Source organism: Scardinius erythrophthalmus, assembly GCF_964197995.2.
Source record: "Scardinius erythrophthalmus genome assembly, chromosome: 23".
Lineage (NCBI taxonomy): Eukaryota > Metazoa > Chordata > Actinopteri > Cypriniformes > Leuciscidae > Scardinius > Scardinius erythrophthalmus.
The window spans coordinates 28920657-28943486 of NC_138243.1; the positions used below are offsets into that span (position 1 = coordinate 28920657).

Sequence of the window (22830 nt, forward strand, 5' to 3'; positions counted from 1 at the left end):
CTTGGTATTGATATAATGAAATATTGGGATTCTGATGATGCTGCGTTTACATGTGTGTCTTACCGGGACTTCAACACCTGTCCTTCCAGCCAGGAGCCATTCCCAGCAGGCTATAGCCGTTTCCATGCCATTCTCCGTAAACATCTTTAATGGAGACCAGCAGAGTTGATGCAGTAGCTGAGGGTCCCATTCTACATAAATAAATACAACAATCAATACTCTATTTACTTTCTTAAAGGGGTCCTATTATGCTTTTTTACATGTTCAACTTTCTTTAGAGTGTAATGTTCCATGAAAAAAGATACGAAGCACAAATTCACTATTCTCTATATCAGTGTCAGTGTTTCTGAACTCCTGAAACGCCTCCATTGTAGTCTTGAGTTTCTTCCGGGAACGAACACGTCACAATATTCCTCATTTAAATAATTCATACGCAGAATAAAGGGGCGGGGCCTGGTTGAGTTAGTTTGTAGTGTGTTAAACTGGCCGTTATGGTAAGGGACAGGACATTTCCCAAACATACTTGAAGCTCTTGACCAATCATAACACACTGATCCAGTCGACCAATCAGAGCACAGTGTGCTTTTCAGAAGGAGGAGCTTCATAGAGACAGGAACTAAACAGAGCGTTACTGACAGACTGGGAAGAGAGGAGCTGCAACAATGGAGAATATGGGGAAAATTATGTGTTTTTTGAACATTCAAGAATGAAAACTTATTCTAATAGAGCCCAAAAACTAAATCAAGACTTTGATGTGAAATTTAAATGTGAAATTTAACATGTTTTGTGGTATACTTTAACAGCTGATTATGAAATGTACATTATTGCAATCCAACATGATGAAGATCTACTGTTGGCGTATGGCTTGCAATGAAGTGACATGCCTTTGGAGCTGATCAACAGCGCAGCCATTTTGAACATGGCTTCAGTGAAGGCTTCTGGCTGGCCTCCGTCCAGAGCTTCATTCATCTGACGAATCATCAGCTTATTCAGGTCCGACGTGCTCCGCGTGGCCTCTGAGAAATGGATCATCCCTGCCACCTGCATGCGAGACATGTGAGGAGGTAAGACTAATGCTTTTTTCATAAAATACCCAACAGCATCTGCTTTATTATTTAGCACTACCTCTCCAGCATAGCGGTTTCTGAGGTTAAGGGAGGCCATGAAGTTAGAGTAGTCTTTCTTCACGCATGTTGGTCTTTCTGTGAGCTGAGTGGTCTGAAATGAGAGAAAACATACTTTTTGGTTATTTAATCACTGATGAACTAGTCAATATCCCTTCAGCATGAACTAAACCACAACACAAGTCGTTCATCTTACACCCAGACTGGTGCTCTGGCGATTGTATCCGGCAAAGTGCAGGATACTCTCAGTGGCCATCGCCAGACCCGTGTGCTGAGACAGACCTGACACCCAGTTCTGATGCTTATTCAGGTATTCCTGTGGACAATACATAGATGATGTTAAAAATCATTGCAGAGTGCTGCTGAAGTCAAATCTCTGTTGTTGTTTTTTTAATGGAAATCCAAACCTGTAGGTGAGATTTGGTGACCGATGGCGCCCATTTCATGGCCTCTTTAAGGATTTCTCCACAGCGGGCAGCAAAGTCTTTCACTATGCTCTACACGTGACATATAACATCCCAAATGTATCACTTACACATATGCAATAGCATGCTTTTTCATAAGAAGCCAAATTTCATATCTATGTTTTCTTTTTTGTGCAAATTTTTTTCCCAAATCTTTTTTCAAGTGATAGTAAAAAGCAAGCAGATTTACAATAAAAAATTATAAATGAATAAATAAATATAAATATCATATAAATAAATATCGTTACCAGTGCCAGTCAAAAGATAGGAAACATTAATATTTTTAATGTTTTTGAAAGTCTCTTATGTTCATCAAGCCCGCATTTATCTGATCAAAAATACAGAAAAAAAACAGTAATATTGTGAAATATTATTACAATTTAAAATAACTGTTTTCTATTTTAATATACTTTAAAATATAATTTATTTTCATCAGCTATCTTCATGATCCTTCAAAAATCATTCTAATTTGCTGATTTATAATCAATTTTGGAAAGTTGTGCTGCTTCATATTACTGTTTTTTCTGTATTATTGATAAAAAAAAGCAGGCTTGATGAGCATAAGACTTCTTTAAAAAAAAAAAAAAATAGTAATGTTTCCAGACTATTCACCGGTACTGTACATATTCCTGTGATTTAAATAAGTGTCAAATCAATAAATAAGTGAAGTAAATGCACCTCTCTGGCCTCGTATGTGTCCGGCACTGTGATGCGATACGGGGTGTCCGGTATGTCATAATACGGCTGGTCTTTGTGGATGTCCTGAAGAACAGTTCAAGATTTTAAAATCAATAATGTAATGTATCATAAACATCTCCTGTCACAAATCTCCAAATGAGGAAACACATTAACTTTGATCTGAGCAAAGGAAGAAGCACATACAGCGCTGAGTGAAAGAGACAGGGTCTGTAATATATCCAGCATGGTCCTCAGGACACGGCCGCTCCACAACAAGTGCGGGAAACTACAAGAAAAACAAAGAGACAAGGTTCCAATGTTCAAGAAGAAGAAATCAACCTGAGTCACTATTTCTATTGTTTTTTGAGATGACCAATAATCAACCAACCCACATAAAAACACTAACTTTACCAGTTCAATGTTAAAATTGATTCTTAATCATATCTACAGAAACAACATCTCAAGAGAATATGGTTTAAAATAGTAATTTTCTGTGATTGTAATGGAGAAGCACCCACGTCTCAGCGAGTCCTGACAGATATTTGTCAGCCACTCTTCGGATTCTCTTGTGAATGTGGTTGAAGTTGACCAACAGGAACTGAGCATGATTTTCTAACTCCTCCTCATGGGCTTTGGTCTTATCCTAGGGGGGAAAAAAATCTAAAATTAGAGGACAACAACGAGTGGTTCATGTCCTTAATTTGAGTCTAGTTAGGAAGAGATGCTAAAGCTGTTCACGTTAAGCATTAAGCACTTCAGTTTTCATTTACCTTGTCAGCCATCATCTGAAGAAAGACATCAAAGACCTTGTCACTCACTGCAATGACACACTGCATCATTCCTGAGAGGAAATAACAAAGACATAATCACATCAAAGCTGTCAAATGAATAGATTTGCTAACTTGAATCTTTAGGCAAGACGCCACAGGTGAGTAGGGCAAGTTTTAACTAAAAGACACTTCTCCAGTTGATTAATCTCAGTACATTAAGACATTTCATTTTGTATTACAAGTTCTCTGAAATCCTGTTTAATAGACATAAATAGGCATCTATGATGCCTTCATTTACATAGATTTCCTGAACCAAAATCTGAAAATTGGATAAAGTAAGGCTCAAAATTCAAAATTGCTGACAGCATTTTACTTTCAACACAGAAAATACTTTCAACAGCCAGACAAAAATAAATTCACCATGTGTTTAGCAATAAAATGTAATATAAATGAGGTGAATGATATATGAACAAACCCCTCAGAATATAGATAGGAATAAAACTGTAAAGTTTGATAGAAGTGCTGCTTAAGTGGAGAAAAATCTCACTTTAAAAATCCCATTTTAAGACATGTATTATTATTGAAATCTACAGACAAAAATAGATATAGTGTAATAAAATAGATATATAAAATATATATGTCTATTTTGGATGTTTTCTTCCCACTAGCTTGAAAGAAGCGAAAATAAAAACATTAAAAAAAAAAAAAAAAAAAAAATTTGAAAGCAAAATAGCCCAGAATCTCAAAACTGATCAGTGTTATGCACTGATCAGTTTAATTTACATTTAAGAAACAAAAAAAAACATGGTTTTGTCTGTAGTGCATTAAAAGAGGTTACAAAATACTCCTTAAATCCTCCGAAACAAAAGGTTTAGCCCACCTGATTTATCCTTCTGGATAGCTCGGTCTTCAAAATAACGAAACATCACTTGGAAACGATCAGAATCCAGTGAGCGTAACACCCTGAGAAGTTACAAGAGGTCACGTGACTGTTCAGACAAAAAACAAATCATCAGACACGAGTCTAATAGACTGGCGTTCCCTCGTACCTCATGTACTCCAGCCGGTAGACGGACAGGAGGTAGGTGGACATGGCAAAGTCCAGTTTATTGATGAGCGCAGCGACCTCAGGAGGAGGATCCAGGAGATTAATGATGGTTCCCCTCAAATCATTCAACTCGGCCTAGAAACACATTCAATGTTATTTTAGTATCATTGATATACTATTATACAGGGTGGGCCATTTATATGGATACACCGTAATAACATGGGAATGGTTGGTGATATTAAAGTCCTGTTTGTGGCACATTAGTATATGTCATGGTCACCACCCATCTTGAGGAGTTTGCCCCCTCACATATACTAATGTGCCACAAACAGGACTTTAATATCACCAACCATTCCCATGTTATTACGGTGTATCCATATAAATGGCCCACCCTGTAGATTAAATATGTCTACATAGTGTTTAAGTTTTTGCTTTTACTTTTAGTTTATTTAGTTTAAGTTTAATTAAGATTAATATGTGAGGTCCCAAGTTCAAATCCCGGACGAGCCCCCACATTTGTCACGACTGGCTCAAACTGTGGCAAATGAATGGAGGACATCAATGAACTTCATGTGTTCATGTTGTATTGCAAACACATATTTTCTGCTACTGAGGTGTGATACAGGTACGGTTAGGCACAGGTTTGGTGGCATGGGTAAGATTAAGGGTTGGTTAAAGTGTAAGCGAATTGAAATTATAGATGTTATTTCAGAAATAATCATATCAAAGTTTATTTATAGAGCACTTTTTAAAAACAACAATTGTTTACCAAAGTGCTGGACAAACATAATCACAGCTGTAAGTACATACAGGTATTTTGAAATAGAAGTACAATGTAAAAACATGTACAGTATGTACACAATAAGTGCATTGTATCAAATTATTGATTAAAATAGTAGCTAAAGACACTTAATATAAAGTGGGACTGAAAATGCTTGTATGGTTTTACTTTTAGTTAATGATAATAAGCCAGGCGATCATGTCGGATTTGACCAAAATCATCATTCTGATTTGGCGATATTGGAACAATCTGAGATTTAATAACAAGAAATAAAGCAGTACCGGAGTGACAGTGTCGTTCTTCAGGGCGGAGTTATACTGCAGTTCTGAGCGCAGCGGTTCTCCGCTTGGGAACGTCAGCAGGGGGGATTTGGTTGCGATCTCACACACTCCCTCATACCACTCCTCCGGCCACAAACCTGAAGAAGATTTCTCAAAATCAGCTAAAGGTATCATCAATATTTGGACCAAAAAATTGGATCTCAATCAGTTAATATTGGAGTATTATAAACACTGCATTAAGTAGCAGTATTATTACAAGGCTTCCTTCAAGGCCCAGATATACTTCAAGCGAAATCAAAGGATGAACTGGTGTGACGTCATTTCGAACTAAATCTGGTCAAAACGAAGTTTGTTTCTGGAGGTTGAAGCAGCTCACCAAAGCAAAATTTAGGCTGGTAAACACCTTTAAACTACCAATGGTCCGTGGCAATGATGTAATAGGAAGGTGTGGCTCTGAGGCTCCGCCTTCTTTGACGAGGAACTTTCTCCGGTTCACTTCTGTTCATTCCATCAAGGTGAGAAATGAGTTCACGCCATGTCGTAAATACCGAAATTTCGAGATGACAACACACACTCTGAGCTGTTCTAACGTCCTTGGACTGGGAATTATGCGTACAATTATGGTACAAGTAAGAGAAAAAGTTGTATTTACAAGCTCTACGAGGACTTAAATGCTTTCTACAAGTTGAAATCTCACAATTACGGTCATTAAGACATGGTGTGAACGCACATTAAAAACTTGAACACACTGGAGAGCTGCTTAATAGTTCAAATTTAAGTTGTAATTCAAATTGAAAGTGACACTGACACTGTTTTTTATGATTAATACTGTAAAGCTGCTTGCTTTTAAGCAATCTGTTGCATAAAGAGTGCCGAATTGTAGAGCTGGTGCAAATATGTCCACATAGCTATGATCAGATGCTTTCTCAAGCGCTGTTTTCTCACCGCTGTCATTTTTGTTGTGTTTATTTTGCTTCTGATATTTTGCAACAAATATTTACATATTCATCTAAACACTGCTCATAGCAGTGTGGGCGGAGTCAGGGTGTTCGCTAACGGTAAATCGCTCCAAAGGTATTTCTAACGTCTTTTTATCCCTAAAGGAAGAACAAAAAAGATCTTTGCCGTGAGTATATCGGGGCCTTCAGTTATTTTTACCAAGTAATAATTTTATCACAAGTAATAGTATATTGTTTAATCTTCAACAAACAGAGAAAATAAACAGCTACAAATATATGTTGGCTTATATAAATGATATATAAAAGACAAATATCTGACCTGAGCCCTCAACAGCGAAGCCCATCACAACCGAATATAGCCAGAAATCTCTGAACAGCTTTTGAAGTCTCGGTTTGGCCTCTTTTATGGCCGGCAAACGTTTGGTCAGCTATAAGATAAAAAAGCAGACAGTTTATGAACAACGAGACACAATCAGGATTTAACCAAAATAATGAAATGTGCAGACTGTGGGGAAATACAGTGTGTTCATTTGATCAAATTATGCAACAAATACAGTCTGATTTATCCCAAGTACCGTAAGCACTTTTTAAAAATGTGCAAATCTCAATTTTATAATCTATTCAAGTTTATTTTTTATATCCATTTATGGTTCAACAAAACAACTGTAGGTTAAAAACAGTGACTTAAATATAAATGCACCTTTTTAAATAAATCTGATTATCTTAAATCTAAACATGCATGTAAATAACAACCAAATATTCAATTCTAAATCATAAACTAGACATTAAAAGAACAAATCTGTGACATCAAGGCAGTGTTGACCAATAGTGAGTGACAAAAATTTCAAAATGTAGCGTACTGTAATTACACGCTATGTAGACTGTACACAGTACATTGAGTCAAATTAGCAGAAATCCCATTCTCTTACCACAGCAATGACAGGAATGAGAACTCCTAAATTCCCAGCGCTGCTGGATGCCTGAGGAAAAATGAACATAACATATATTTAAAAGCAGAAACACTACTTTACTCAAACAATCCAATTTAGAAACTAAATATTTCATGACTTTTCAAGAGTCACCTGTGAATTCTAAGGACAAATCCTATTACAGCATTAACACTTATGATCTGGTCTGAATTAAAACAATCCTTTCTATAGCAGACCACACTGCATTTCTATATTCCCTCTTTTATTATCATGTAACATTCAGAATGTCTTTGCATTTACAACAGCAGTCCAATATAAAGAATGCAGGACATGCTGCACAAGCATGCTTGTCCTACAATGAAGTAGAGAAATAGCAATAAAGGACTTTAATCTGAAGACACGATACCTTGAGGGCCGGACCCTTCTCGCTGGCTCTTTCACTGGCTCGTTTCCCCTCCAGTCCCAGCTGCACAAACAACTCCAGCAGATTCACCAGCAGCTCATCCACCATCTGTTCTGTCTGCAGGTTCGCTGCGATGTTGGCCAGAGCGTTGATCACGGCCAGAGAACAGTGTCTGCACCAAACACGACAATACTGAGATAACTGACATGTTAAAGATGCACTTGGTAAATATGAAGAGCATGTATGTACTGTGATGCGCTAGTGTCATGCTTACTGTTATTGACAGTACTTTTCATGTGTATGTATCTATATCTTAATGTATCAAAAGTTTGAAATCCTCATTTGATTAAGATTTTTTCGTGTTTTTGAGAGACATCTCTTATACTTAAAATACAGTAAAAAACAGCAATATTGTGATATTATTAAAATTTAAAAGAACTGTTTTTTTAAATTAATATATTTTTAAAGTGTAATTTATTCCTGTGATCAAATCTGAATTTTCAGCATCATTACTCCAGTCTTCAGTGTCACATGATCCTTCAGAAATCATTCTAATATGCTGATTTGCTGCTCAATAATCATTTCTTATTATTTTCAATGTTTCAATGTAATGTTCTATGTTTAAAAAATATATTTTTTATCTGATAATTATGAATTTCAGTGTATTGTGGTTTCAACAAATGCATGAAGCTTAAGCAGCAAATCATCATATTAGAATGATTTGATTTCTGAAGGATAATGTGACACTGAAGACTGGAGTAATAATACTCACACACACATACACATACACACACACACACACACACACACACACACACACACACACACACATATATATATATATATATATATATATACATATATATATATATATATATATATATATATATATATATAATTTTTTTTTTTTTTTTATTGTTGTTAATTGAGCCAGAATTTGTTATTATTATTATTTATTTATATTATTTGTTGCTGACACAGTGTTGTTTATTGCATTCATCACAAGTTTTTTACTTTATATTAAAAAAATGGGTGAAAAAAACTATGATGTGACATTTATGAGTGAAACAGAATATTGAGGACAATTTAGGGCACAACTTGATATTATCTATTGAGATTAATATGATTTTCCTTGGTAATGCCAAAATACCAAAGAAATCCCCAGGGAATAATCACCTGTATCCATGATCCTTGTAGTCTTTGGTGGAGTAGACCATCGAGCTGGCCTTCACACTTATCTGCTGGAACAAGTTCCAAACTTCCTGATAAATGTATTGCTGTCGGAGAGATATAAGGAGACGTTAGCACTAATTGACTGACCAAAACACTCCCTATGACAGAAGACAGAAGTGCGGCGTACGTTCCCGGTGATGACCATACAGCCCAGCTGATCTATGATGAGCACGTCCAGCTGGGACGGCGGCTGGCAGAACTTCTGCTGTAGGATCTGTAGGATGGGCTCCATCACACGGGGAGTGTCTCTCAGAGCCACGGCGATGTGCCCTAATGCTCGGATGGTGTGATCTGGGATGAGGTGGGCTTCCCTGCGGGAGAGAGACACACAATGTTTTTCTCACTTTTATGCATTATGGAATTTTTATATTTCATGGAATACTGCAGGATTTATTTTAAATGATTTATCCGTGCACATCAATATTATTTTTAATTCATGTGCCTCATAATCTTAGATCAGAATAACTCCCCCTCCCTCTTGCAGCATCTCTTCTTTTCATTGATGACGAGGGCGGGGCAACCTGTCACTCACATGAGATCCACCAATAGCAAACCACAACCATTCATTCAATTCCCCAAGGGCAAAATCAAGTCCTGCCCTTCATTTGATGTCCTTTCAGGAAGCCGTTTCACTCAGATATACGTCACAATAGGGAAGAAGAATCTATTAACTGTCTACTTCTGTTTCATGCCGACTATAAAGGCTACTTTAGATACTATTAGATGAGAGCTTCCGAAAATAATGATTTAAAAGACTAAGTATTTAATGAACAATAAGAAAGAAAGTTGGATTAAGATGAATGAGATTTGATTTACTGTCAGAACATACTTGTCATTTTCCTGCGAGATGTAGAGACGATTGGAAAGACTGGCAAGGAAAGCCTCAACGATGACTGAGTCCATGGACAACCCTGCTTTTAAACACCTGGATTAACAAAAATAGTTACTTATTAGTGTTTAGTAACTGTGGTTAACCATATGAAAAACTGCAAAATCATACTTCAGAATCATTCTAGATTCTTTGATGAATAGAAAATTCAAAAGAACAAGACTGAATTGAAATAGAAATCTTGTGTAACATTATAAATGTCTTAAATTACACTTTTAAACAGTTTAATCCTTAAAAGCATTAAATTCTTAATGCTAACAGTAGCATGTCATTATTGAAACACATAAAATTGTATATCACAAAGTCATAAAATTGCAAATGCTAAATTACACAATGCAATCCAAAGGAATTGTTGGGAATATTAGCCAAAAAATAAAAAATAAATGCACAGATGCTCACTTTGAAAATCAAAATAACTATGCTTTCTGGACATCTTTGGCATACTATGATTTGGAACGCATTTCTCCTAATCTCACATATTGTAAAGGATGAATTTTAAATAAATTATGCACAGATATTAGGCATAACTTTCATTTGAAAACATTTTCAAAAGTACAGAGGAGGTTTACCTGCATATATTGTCGATAGAGATGTCTCGGAGCTGCTCGTACATGGATGGCTGACTCTTCCTACTGGCGTGAGAACTAAAGGTGGACTGGGAATGCTCATTGGTCACATGGATCTTGATCTCGCCTGTTCCTGTTTAGTGGGAAATGGAGTTAGACTACTTGCACTGAGCCAACGGTTTATATATTTTAAGAGCACCTATAATGTTTTTTTTACACATTCATCTTTCTTTAGTTTGTAATGTTGCTGTTTGAGCATGAAAAAGGTCAGAAAGCACAAAGTCCCTCCAGCGGGAGTTCTTCTCTATATCAGTATCATTGTTTCTGAACACCTGAAACGCCTCCATTGTAGTCTTGAGTTTCTTCCGGGAATGAACACGTCACAATATTCCTCATTTAATAATTCATATGCAGAATAAAGGGACGGGGCCTGGTTGAGTTAGTTAGTAGTGTGTTAAACTGGTGGTTATGATAAGGGGAGGGGCATTTCTCAAACACACTCAAAGCACTCGACCAATCACAACACACTGATCCAGCAGACCAATCAGAGCACAGTGTGCCTTTCAGAAGGAGGGGCTTCATAGAGACAGGAACTAAACAGAGCGTTACTGACAGACTGGGAAGAGACGAGCTGCAACAATGGAGAATATGGGGAAAATAATGTGTTTGTTTAACATTTAATTATGAAAACCTAAACTAGTAGAGACCAAAATCAAGACTTTGTTCTGTTTTGATGTACCGTGACACAAGCAGCATAAATCTAGACACAATGAACTGTTAATGAGAACCAAATCAAGGGGAAGATCTCACCTGTGGTGTACTGACTGTGATATTTGTAGAGCTTCACCAGCACAGGTGAAGGTACAACCAAGAAATCTCTTAGAGACATGGTGACTGAGTGAGCCACCACAGGGAAGCGCTCACACAACCGTCCGAGACCCTGTTTCGAGATCACATGTAGCACAATTATACATGAAATATCATATTTCACCCCAAAATGTTCAAAATAATAATTCCCTTAGTGCATTGTGAGAGGGGCAAAACTCAGGATGCACCTGTAAGCAGCAGATGAGCAGAGGCATGTGAGCGATGATGACTTTACTAGACGTCTTAGACTGCAGCTTCTCAGACAGTTTGGTGCAAAGGTTCTCCGCACCTGGCAGAAACAAGCCGATAAATGAATGAGCCGAGTGTATCATGACACACATGCAGCAAATGATCCCAGAATACGGCCTCAGTCTCACCCTGTTCCTCCGTGACGGCCCAGACCATGAGGTCCACGCAGGCGGCGTTGGCCTGGCAGCGCAGTTTGAGCGGGTTCAGCTCGCTGTGCAGATACTCCACGTCATGCAGGATCCTCTGCAGCTCCGACTGACTGCTGCTGAACTGCTCCAGGACAAAGTCATGAACCTCCTTCACGTACGACACCTGCAGGTCTGAGCACACAAACAATCACATTAACACAAACAGTAAGAAGAGTTACTGGAGCTATTGGAGTTAGTGAAAGCTGCAAGTCTTAGAGATGCTAAATATTTGTGTGAAATAAAAAAAAAAAAAAATACATATACACATATACACATATATATATATATTTTTTTTTTCTTCTATGCCATTTATCTAAACATTTATAACCATTTTCTACTATTCATTTAAATAATTAATTCATTTATTTGTTTGATATTTATAATATTAAATATAATAGATTATGAATAATAATAATAACACAAAAATATTATATATTTTAAAAGGTTAATACATTGACAATTTCATTTATTTGTGATTTATTAATATAGATTAATAAGAATAAGAATAACAGGACAAAATATTATTTGATTGTATTGGTAATAAACTGTAGTTATTTTGTTATAATAATTTTTAAAAAAAAACTTTATATATAATAATATAACAATAATTTGTATTATCATTAATAAAGAATAAAAAATAATAATAATTAACATACTATTTCAGTTGAATAATGACACTATTGTCTTTTTAGAGTTGCTTTATAGTAGAACTGAATTCTGTTTGCATTATTGAATCATTATTTTCCTGTTTATTACTGTAAAAGTGCTATAGAAATAAAGGTGACTTATTTACATTTACCTTTCATGTAGTATAAAGTGTCCCTCAGCATTTTAAAAATGGCCACATACAGCGGATCACTGAACGTCTTGTAGTTCAGATTAGCAGCCGCATTGACCTGTAACAAAGAGCAAAGGTCCACAGATCAACACATTGTCTTTTGAACAGAACAAACATAAAGTAGTGAGATCTGAATCAAAGCATATACCTCTAGAACTGACACCATATTCTGATCCAGTGTCTTCATAAAAGATTCTGACACAAAGTGCTCAACCTATCCAAGAAGATACAGAACAAGAACAGAGTAAACATAAAAACACTGGTCGCATACAAGTACAACATAATAAACTGAATCTGAAGGCACTGCAGAACACTGACCATTTGCAGAAGCTGCCTCAGTAAATCCAGTGGTACATCAAACTCTTTACTGTTGCTGCCCGTGAAGAGTGGCGAGACGGAGAAACTCGAGCTTATGGTGGAGAAATAGTAGTCTGGGTCCACAGCGCTGCCGTCGGGCAAGTATGAGCCAGCTGGAGCACACAAACAAGACCACGTCAGGACACATCAAACCAACACAGCACTCGTGGCCATCAAAACCTTGTCCAAACATGTCAATTGTATTAATAAATACTAAGTAGGCAAACCTGTAAAAACGCTGTTCTTTTTAAAGTTACCTTCAAAATAAGGAGCAGAAGGGTCAGAAGGGGAACCCGGAGGAAGTCCGGCACGCTCTGGACTGGCCTATAAAACACAAAGAGGTCATTACAGACACACACAATTTTTTTATTTCACAATTTCAACTAATGCTACACCTATTGACTAAATCATATAGGCCTGGTTTCACAGATTAGGCCATAGTACAGTTAGGACATCTAAGTACCTTTTGTAAATGTTCCTTAGAAAAAAACATTACTTGTGTGCATCTTGAGACAAAACAAAGACACTGACATATTTTGGGCAAGTTGCTTTCAGTTAAAACATCTCAAACATGCATTTTAGTCTTGGACTAGATTAAGTCTTGTCTGTGAAAATGAATGATATTCTAGTATTTTTTATTTATTATCCAAAGTATGTGTGTGCTACTCTTGAGTATTCGATCACACTGGTTGGCATTATATAGCTTATGTCCTGATCTCTGCAGTCTCGTTTTAAAGAAGCAGACACCCTCTCATGAGGGACTTTTGCACCGGAGGAACCTTTTCATTGAACCTAGAACTATTGGCGGAAGTATCCGTTTTTTTGGCGTGTTTTCAACGCAGGAACTAGGAACGATTTTAGTTCTAGGAAGTCCTTTTGGAGGAACTAATGTAGCTCCTACTTCAGAGAAGGGTCTAAACCAGCACTATAGGTACTGTCCATGACGTTAGCGTTCGCTGACTGGCCGAATGCATGGGAAACACTAGCACCCGCCATTTAAAAAAAAACTGTGTAAACACACAGATTATAGTCTATATATTTACTCCAGAAACAAACATGGTAAACAGTGACAGCTGGGACTCTTAACATTTACGCTACGGAGAAAATTCAACGCAACTTTGAGGGGACCAAGCGAAACATGATTATGTATTTCTGCTCAGCTAGCGACACTAGACTACCCTGGTAATCCAGAGTTCTTGCGAGAGCACAAGTTGAATTTGCTCAGCGAGTTTACTCTGTCGTCGAGTAATGATGCTTATTAAATATGCCCTTGTACCCGAGCTGCACCAATCACATCGGGTTATCTGATAATGGGCGGGCCAGAGGCGAGCTAAAGATGACGACAGCGCTGCGACGTCGAAGTCATTAGTAAATATTGCAAGATGGCTATGGATGAACAACACCAGTTGTTTGAAACGGCTTTGGCCGCTACAATGAACGAGTTAGACTTGGCTTTTTATCTAAAAGAGGAACAGAAGACGCCGCTCGAATCCTTCCTTTGCAAGAAGGGCGTTTTTGCTGTTTTGCCGACCGGATACAGCAAGAGTCTAATCTACCAGTTAGCTCCGCTGGTAGCTAAGCGTATGGGGTTTATTGTTGTGATTGGTCGTAGTGTTATCCAATTGCGTGCAGTGAGATTTTCAAATGCATGCTTGGTGCCGCCCCTCGAGCTGGCCGATTTTCATTAGTCGATGCCAGACCATTAATCTTTCAGATTTAGGTCTGGATTTCCAGGCTAAAAGCCCGTTCACACCAAGCACGATAACTATAAAGATAATGATAAAGATAACTATATATGCGTCCACACCAACGACCGATAACGGTCTTTTTATTCTAAGCACGCGCGCGCCCGCGCTGCGGTTTCAAAGTAGCGAAAATGGATGACCTGCTAGAATGGATTCTGATTGGCTGTCAGTGTTTTATCGTTTGACAGCTGGAAAAAAATCGTTCTGAAAGTGATCCCAATGATATCGTTCCTCATATCTTTATAGTTATAGTTATAGTTGTGGTGTGAACTCTGTTATTCTTTAATATGGAGAACGATTTTTAGAATTATATCTTTATCGTTATCTTTATAGTTATCGTCCTTGATGTGAACGGGCCTTAACACTAGACAGCAAACACACGGCAAACGCTAATACCTTTTCACATACTTTCTATGTATAACAGTTCTATCTTATAACGTATTAGACAGCACTGTTAGACAGATCTTAAACTAATGAACATGGATTCGAGCACTGTTTGCTCAGGCTCTGGCTGGCGTTCTCAGCGCCGTCAAAATAAAAGTCACAACAACAATCGCGGCTTACGTCACTTCAGTGTGAATGCAACCAGGAAAGCGTTCCTAAGGCAACCATTAGTACTCGGGGAACCCCCCTGGTGGCTAGTTCCTAGAACTACGGGGTTGAAAGGCCCTATGGTGGAGGGAGAAGATGCATTCGGTACCTGTTGTGAGATGCTGGGAACACTGCTGGTTTTACGGCTTAAAGAGTCGGTAGGGTAGACGGCGAGGAACGAGCTGGGTAGGATAGAGCGGAAATCGTTAAAGGATCGTCGTCGGGTCACCTCCGTCCCCTCTCCTGTGCCCAAGGTCTGAGGGCTGACCCGTGGGAAGAGTTTAGACAGCAGTGGCTCCTCTGTGTTGCTGTAGCGGCCAAACGCTCGCACCACTCCGAGCAGACAGGGCACAGTGTATTTACACAGGTATTCTGGGTAGGAAAAAAAGAAGAGAGAGGATTATTACTTCACACTGAAAAACACCTTTAAGCCATTCAAAGTCAACATGAAATCAAAATTATTTATTTTTTTATTTAATTTTGAATAATTTCTTAATTTTTAAATAAATGTATCTGGTCATACTGTGATTATTCTTAAGAAAAAACAATAATTATATACTTTAATTATATACATACATTTTTTTTATAATACTTTTATTCAGCAAGAATGCATTAAATTGGTCAAAAGTGACAGTAAATACATTTATATAAAAAAAATGTATACATTTAAAAAATACATTTTTAGTAATCAAGAACCTTGAAACGAAATGGATCACGGTTTCCCAAAAAACATAAATGTTTTCAACAATAATAATTTATTGAGCAACAAATCCTCCTATTAGAATGATTTCTGAAGGATCATGTGACACTGAAGACTGGAGTAATGATGCTGAAAATTCAGCTTTGATCACAGGAATAAATTACAGTTTAAAAATATATTAAAACTTTTTAATTGTAATAATATTTCACAATATTATTGTTTTTACTGTATCTTTAATCAAATGCCGCCTTGGTGAGCAGAAGACTCTTTCAAAAACTTCTTACACAAAAAAACTTTAGTGTAATTAATTAAAATATTAACCAATGATTTGACAGTCCATGTTTCTTGATCCAATCAAATCCAGATGGATAAAATAAAATCCCACTCTTCATTATTTCCAGGTGATTGCTTTGACTCACATTATGAAAGTTATGAATTTCACTTGAACACCTAAAAATAAGGAATGGCATTCAGGATAGGAAGAAAACACTGACCTTTATCTTGGCCTTCAACGTTCTGACACATTTCCTGTAGCACCTGCATGAGGTTCATCACAGCCTCCAAAATCTGAAAGAGATTTGAGAGAATTTAAATCTATTAGTTCTGCTCTTTTCTCTTCAGACCTCAATCAGGGCAGATTCACAGCATAATTCATTTGACATGAATGATAACGAGAGACGTACTGTCTCTGTTGTACTGTCAGTGATGTAATACAACTTATTAAACTTGTATTTGTTACATCAAATTATAACTGTCTCTCTTTTTAAATACAATAGGATAGCAAATTAGTCTAAAGCTACTAATCAAAGAAACACTGACGGAAACAAGGAACTTCATATTTATGATAATGATCCTGGTTGAAAATTAAAAAGTAGATTTATTCAGATAATCATGGTAAACAACAGCAAGTTAAACGCACCTGGATTCGCATGGACTCGTCCATCTGGGCAACATCTGAGAGCATCGTCACCAAACTGAAGGAGAAATTCTCCGCAATGGGGAGTGCCTCTGAAAACACAAGGATGAGAGACACGTCAGATCAGGAACATTTGAGAATGAAATGAGGAAATGTGATAAAGAAGACAAAATTATACCTCGTCCTTTCCTCTCTGAGCTCTCCTCGATCCATTGCACCCTGGGCAATCCCTTCAGCAAAGCCAACAAGTACGGGACAATAGCGTCCCTGTGCTGAAGTAGTAAATGAACATATGATTCAGCACACAGACCAGCGTTACTAAAGAACACGACAAATTAGTTTGCTTTGATTAACAGAAGATCCCATCAACTATCAAAATAAACATTTTTTTTTTTTTTTTTTAAATATATATATATTTTAAGAGAGTCATATATTTCTTATGGGTCAGTTTTGACTTGGGATGCTAACTGTGACTTTACATATGAAATTGTTTTAGGTTTTTTACATTTATTAATTAGATATGCCAAAATTACTTCTGAAATTATCCTCTTTCCCATATGTCACAATTTTAGGGCTGAATTTATGCATGCACATACAGCTATAAACAGTAAACAGACAAAAGATGTAACTGACATAAAAAATAAACTATATCTAATGAACAAAAAGCAAAGAGAGCTTGAAACAGAATTCCACATTTCATTCTGCTGCCACCTACTGATGAAGCATTGTACATTCAGGCTGTTGATCATCTTTATCATCTCAAATTGAAATTTATGCAAGTAAAATGAATATATTTTGTTTGAAAAAATTCCAGAGCTATATTTTTGTTGTTTTTGTGTTGTTTTGTTAGAAATAGTATATGTAGGTTTCATAAATGTAGACATTTTCCAATTAAATTAATACTGGAAAACTGAGTTTATAGATAAGAAAGATATAAGATATAATATATAAGATATAAGATATGAGATATAAATTTCATATAGGCCTAATGACATTTAATGACATTTTCTTGCATCACAGTGGATTTGCTCTAATTCTGTAATGTAAGGTAAAATTTCAAAGTATTTAATATAAAGGGGGGTAACTGTAGTAATACCAAAGTAAAACACGGAAACATTTAAGATGTTGAAATTTTTTGCACATTCACATAAGATGCTCCTGATACAATATGGTTTTAGTTTAAAAATATTATGTTTTGACTGTTTTATAAGCTCACGTTCCACTCTGACACATCTGACCCGGGAATACGAAAGGTGTATACAGTTTTTTAATACAGTAGGAGGGTTGATGTGTCCCGCTCTCCCTTATCTGAATGAAGAAAGCTGATGTGAAACCAGTACCTGCAGCTCAGACTCCACCAGGAAGATGCCGAGAGCGATCACAGCATCTCTCCTCCGCTCATCCAGCTGGAAAACACCACGGATGTCCACGGGACACATGCATTGTAGCTTCTGGACCTGTGTTATGCAAATGTATTTTTAAAAAAACAGGCAATCTTAACCATGCAGAAGCTGCGAGAGCCAGAGTTTATGTGTCAAACTAACTACAGAGTAAAACATGACACCAACAGAGTTATTATAGTTAGCTAAAACTAAAAACATTTTTGTTCATTTAAATAAAGAATAAAACAATATAAGTATGAGATGAAAAACTTTTTCAAACTTAAAAAAAAGAACAAACTGAAATAAGTTTAAGTCTTATTTCAATAAGTGCACACAAACCATGAAAATTTCATGATACCATTGTGTACAGAAGTTTGCCATTGCCATTGTGTAAGGAAGTTTAAAACACACTTCCCTTTTAAACAGACTATTAATAAAGTCATGTTGTGTGGTCAAAAAGTGGCCAGAAAACCATCATACATAAAGAATATAACATGCATAAATGAGTTTTAGGACAGCAGCATCCCACACACTTGGTTTTAATTAAATGAGTGCACCTTTACACAGATTTACTAAGGCTCAGAAAAATTGTTTTGTTCTCAGAGTCACAAATGACTTTTCTAAAGAGATCCACCCTTGCAACGCCTATCTGGTTTTTCACGTCCTGTCAGAGTACATCATACATGTGTCAGGGTTATTGTATGCTTATTGTATATCTCAGTCTCTTAGCAAAAAGCTACTCTAAAATGAGCAATTAAGAACATCAGCCAGTACATCAGTGAAATAAATTAATACTGTAAATCGATAAACAGAACAAATATGAAAAATAAAGGTTGTGCGTATTGTTTTGTGGAAGATATAAATTGATACAATCCACTCTTAAAAAACAAATATATTGTGCATTTGAATACTAGAGGATTATTTATTGTTGCTATTACTGTTGTTGTTAGAGTAATAGTTTTATCCTGTCATTGATTGTTCCCTACAACTGTATTGTAACGGAGCAGTAAATCACTTAAAATAAACAATGATTACATTGCTTATTCAATTGAAATTGGTTTAAACTCAATATATAGATGATTACACATAGGTAATGATTAATAATGTAGATATTTTTATTTGAAGAGGACGAACGTTGAACTAGTAACGTTAAAGCAATGACGATTTGAATGAATGGTCTTCGACATTTGGATATACATGTTAAAAAAGGTTGAATAAATAAGAGCGAACATTAGGTAGTGGATTTAACTATGGTTTGTTTTGGTTCTGTTAGCGGTTAGCTTCAGATGCTAATAGGAAGTAAAACTCTCACCTTGTCAATCGGAGCGGGTCGATGAGCAGCCAGAGAGCGCGCGAGAGACAGCACAGTATTAAAGTAAAAACCTCGCGACGTTCCTTTCGACGACATTATTCATTTATATATTAAAACAACAAACAAATATCTACATCTTAAAATGAAATGTTCGTCTTGTGACAGCTGATGAGAGCTGCGACTACGGAAAGCCCGAGCGCACATTTGGCAAGGTCATTATCGCGATAGAATCGGGTCTGGCTGCAGACATCAGGCGCAGTCTCAGCTTCAGCTTCACGCATGTGATATTTTCCACATAAAAGAAAAAGTTGTATGATAATTATTTTTTTTAACTTCTGGAATCGATGGTATCCTGTTAAAAAAAATTATGACATCATACAGATCAACTTGCATTATTGTTTCAAACAAACAACCCAGAAATTAAGTTAGAAATCTCGATTATATAGGCTACATTCAAAGAAAGGATGGATCACCGATTATTTAGCAACACCACAACATTCACATGAGTTTTCCATATCTAAATTGAAACGTTCAAGAAACTCCTTAACTCGCAAAATTTAAAGGACACCTCTCTAACTTTATTATTTATAAAGAACATATTTGTTATTGCATAGCCTACTTTTTTTTCACTGAATGTTTTCATCTTTAGATGACCAAAACACTGTTGAACATGGCAAATCATTTGTCTTTAATACATTTCTAATGATGCAACTCTACTTGGGATTGCATCAAAGATAATAGCATAGCCTACTGTTAAATTTATATATTGGTGAATTCTGAATATTCAAAAGTTATATAAAGTTGTTCAAAAGACAACTGAAAACTCGTGAGTACTTAACATAAAAAAAGATTTTCCTTTAAATCTTCCCTTGTCTGGTTTCTGAGCAATGCCTGAACTTTGTATTTTGAGCACTTCTTGCGTTGTTTTTGCCTCTTCACGATGACTCGCTTGCTTTAGTCCTCAGTTGTTTGCTAAATGTAAATGTAAATATGATAAAAGTATGCCTCGGCTTGTTCATTAAGCAACTGACTAACAGTAAGTATTACAAAGTCATAGCATGTCTTATTAAAGATGTCTCTACACCAGTGCTCTGAAATATTCAGTGTGTGAAATTTTCAGTGACACTAGGCACATGAATATTTATGAGTTTCCTGTTTCCTGATAAAGCGCCCCTGAAAATATAGTGCATGCTCCTTGGACCAAAGAAACTGTTTTCAGTTACTTAAAGTTTAAACTGAAGTTTTTGGCTTTTAGTATGAATAGCGTTGCTGTTATCTATAAGCTTGTGTGCTCCAAAACAATGACAAAATTCACATTTATAAGATATAAGCATTCAAAACTTACAGTCTCTCACTTCCGCAAAAATAGATAAATTATTTCGATGACATCACTCTGCACTTCAGCTTCTCATCACATTTTCTGTCCAATCAAATACTCTCTAGAATCTGAAGCTCCGCCCACTACATTATAAAGAGACTGTTCTAAAAAAGGGGAGGAGCTGTTCGATATGCCCCGCCCTGTATTACTGTTTCAGTGGAAATTACATCAAGGCATTGAATAATGCTGCTAGTTTCAAGGCACTTCAGTGGGACTTTAACTGCACTTCAGTGTCGAAAAATATAACTGTTAATGTATGATCAGTAGTTTGTATATTGTCATGTGATATGATTTAATGATTACAGCCGTTGATTTGCCAGTGGCCTATCGGATAAGTAAGTGATCCAACAGCCATCATGTTTGTTTGTTTGGTTTCAGGCTAACTTCTATTTTCCTAGGATGGACTTTTAAAATATTTTTGTTTGATAACTTGTATAAATGTATCTGTGGTGCAATAATAAAGTTTCAATTGTGATTATTTTGTGCCCTATTCCCTATTATTCCCTATTGCTTGCTCAGTTGGGAACCTGCATAACCTCAACAAGACATTAGTATTAAATCACAATGAGAAATGTTTGTTTGTGACATGCATGAATTAATTCATGTAAAAATTCATCATCTTTTTCTGCAAAAAAACACAATGCTCCATAATGGTTAGAAACAGATGGTGAAATTAGCAACCCTGCAGTACTTTCACAACGTTTTAGTCCTATTGTACAACCACAACAATTAAAATGTTACAATTGAATTACAATTGGCTAAAATGATCAACCACAGTAATTTGCACATTTACCCTATACTTTAAATGTCAAAGCCATAAGTTACTCATGAGGGTATTTTGCATTTGTGAACAGAATATAGAGAACAATGAAGTGATGTCACATATGTGTATATGGAAAAGACGTATAACTGGCCAAAGTATGAGGATTTAATTACACATACACACTGTTGTGATTGTTGTCTTTCTTAATTGTTTGCTCAGTTAAGTGATTTCTTTGTGGTTAAAGAATCTTTATTAAATCCTCAAGTGAAGTATTTTTTCTTCAAATCTCCCCCAAACGATGGATTTCGTTGACAAAATGCACCATATTGTTGGAGACAAAAACATGTCTACAATGTGATTTTGTTTGCTTTTTTTCCTCTCCTTCCTTTTCCTGATGCACTGTGTGATTGGATGTGATTTAACACAGTGGTGATATAACAATTAAACTGGTCAAGTTGTGAAATGAATAAATTTTAGTTCTGTTCTACTAGCTTACCATAACAATTAAATTGTTAAAAATTTTCAGCGGCTAAAATAAGACTGTGGTAATTTGCACATTTACTGTAAATGGGCTATCAAAGATAAAAGTCAATCATGAGTAATTTTATATAAAAAGGAGCAACTGATTCTGTGTTGTTTTATTCACAAGTGTGAAGTCATGATATAGACATATTTAGCAAAAATACTTAAACACACACATTAACACACTTAACGCAGGTATCCCAGACAAAATTAAGTTTCTTCCAAATTTGTTCTGCTCATGCAATCCCAGTGGTACCAGCCATTTGAAGTGTCACATTCAGTCTAAAGAATATAATAAAATGACATTTACAACACACCTGTATTATTAAAACTTTAAATACATTGACATGTTCAAAAACAAAAGTGAAAAATATTAAGTATCTGCTTTGCATGTATCCACTGAGGCTGGTAGTCAGTCAGAACGCTGGTTCTGGTGACCAGGTGTTTGGGCTTGCCCATCTTCATTGATTTCAAACTTCGGATCAGGACCTGCTGGTTAGGCACAAAGTTATGGGTTGGCTTATCTGTGGGAACAGGCAGAGTTAGTGAAACATCACCATGAATATAATTTAGTTTATTCGGCAGCATAATCGGCCAGGACGACTTCTTCTGGAAAGAGAGAATGCCCGGGTCGAGGTCGGGAAAGGCCTGCTCATTAGTATTTCAAATGGAGACAGTTTATTTGTTAAGGATGGGGCCATTCTTATTTCCGCCAATACAGGCGGCAATAAGGCTACATAATTTCTTATTAGGTTTTTTGAATTTTGTGGTATTTCTGATGGGGAACTGGACTGGTTTTGGCACAGAGACCTGGCAACCCTGCTCTCAGAGGACGAGTAACAAGGTGGGTCTGTTAGTCTTGATTTATTTGACAAACAGTAGATGTATAGCAACACG

General features: G+C 36.4%; 1 protein-coding gene across 2 annotated transcripts in view; it reads right to left on the reverse strand.

Annotated features, from left to right (window-relative positions):
- pi4kaa (phosphatidylinositol 4-kinase, catalytic, alpha a) overlaps positions 1-19439 on the reverse strand; it is a 43479-nt gene extending 24040 nt beyond the window's left edge. For both annotated transcript variants that reach the window (XM_081354127.1, XM_081354126.1), the window contains exons 1-32: positions 19271-19439; positions 17917-18033; positions 16755-16848; positions 16580-16668; positions 16155-16227; positions 15070-15332; positions 12882-12948; positions 12586-12737; positions 12416-12481; positions 12229-12325; positions 11370-11561; positions 11181-11281; positions 10936-11065; positions 10129-10258; positions 9500-9595; positions 8798-8981; positions 8614-8714; positions 7441-7609; positions 7035-7085; positions 6425-6533; positions 5147-5283; positions 4086-4219; positions 3917-3999; positions 3037-3107; positions 2785-2909; positions 2471-2552; positions 2267-2350; positions 1532-1621; positions 1321-1440; positions 1126-1218; positions 885-1041; positions 64-191 (exon numbers count right to left, since the gene is read on the reverse strand). In XM_081354127.1, the coding sequence (XP_081210253.1) occupies positions 64-191; positions 885-1041; positions 1126-1218; positions 1321-1440; positions 1532-1621; positions 2267-2350; positions 2471-2552; positions 2785-2909; positions 3037-3107; positions 3917-3999; positions 4086-4219; positions 5147-5283; positions 6425-6533; positions 7035-7085; positions 7441-7609; positions 8614-8714; positions 8798-8981; positions 9500-9595; positions 10129-10258; positions 10936-11065; positions 11181-11281; positions 11370-11561; positions 12229-12325; positions 12416-12481; positions 12586-12737; positions 12882-12948; positions 15070-15332; positions 16155-16227; positions 16580-16668; positions 16755-16848; positions 17917-18033; positions 19271-19366 (3681 nt within the window). In that variant the 5' untranslated portion in view covers positions 19367-19439. The remainder of the gene's footprint in view (positions 1-63; positions 192-884; positions 1042-1125; positions 1219-1320; positions 1441-1531; positions 1622-2266; positions 2351-2470; positions 2553-2784; positions 2910-3036; positions 3108-3916; positions 4000-4085; positions 4220-5146; positions 5284-6424; positions 6534-7034; positions 7086-7440; positions 7610-8613; positions 8715-8797; positions 8982-9499; positions 9596-10128; positions 10259-10935; positions 11066-11180; positions 11282-11369; positions 11562-12228; positions 12326-12415; positions 12482-12585; positions 12738-12881; positions 12949-15069; positions 15333-16154; positions 16228-16579; positions 16669-16754; positions 16849-17916; positions 18034-19270) is intronic.
- Positions 19440-22830: the final 3391 nt, after the last annotated feature.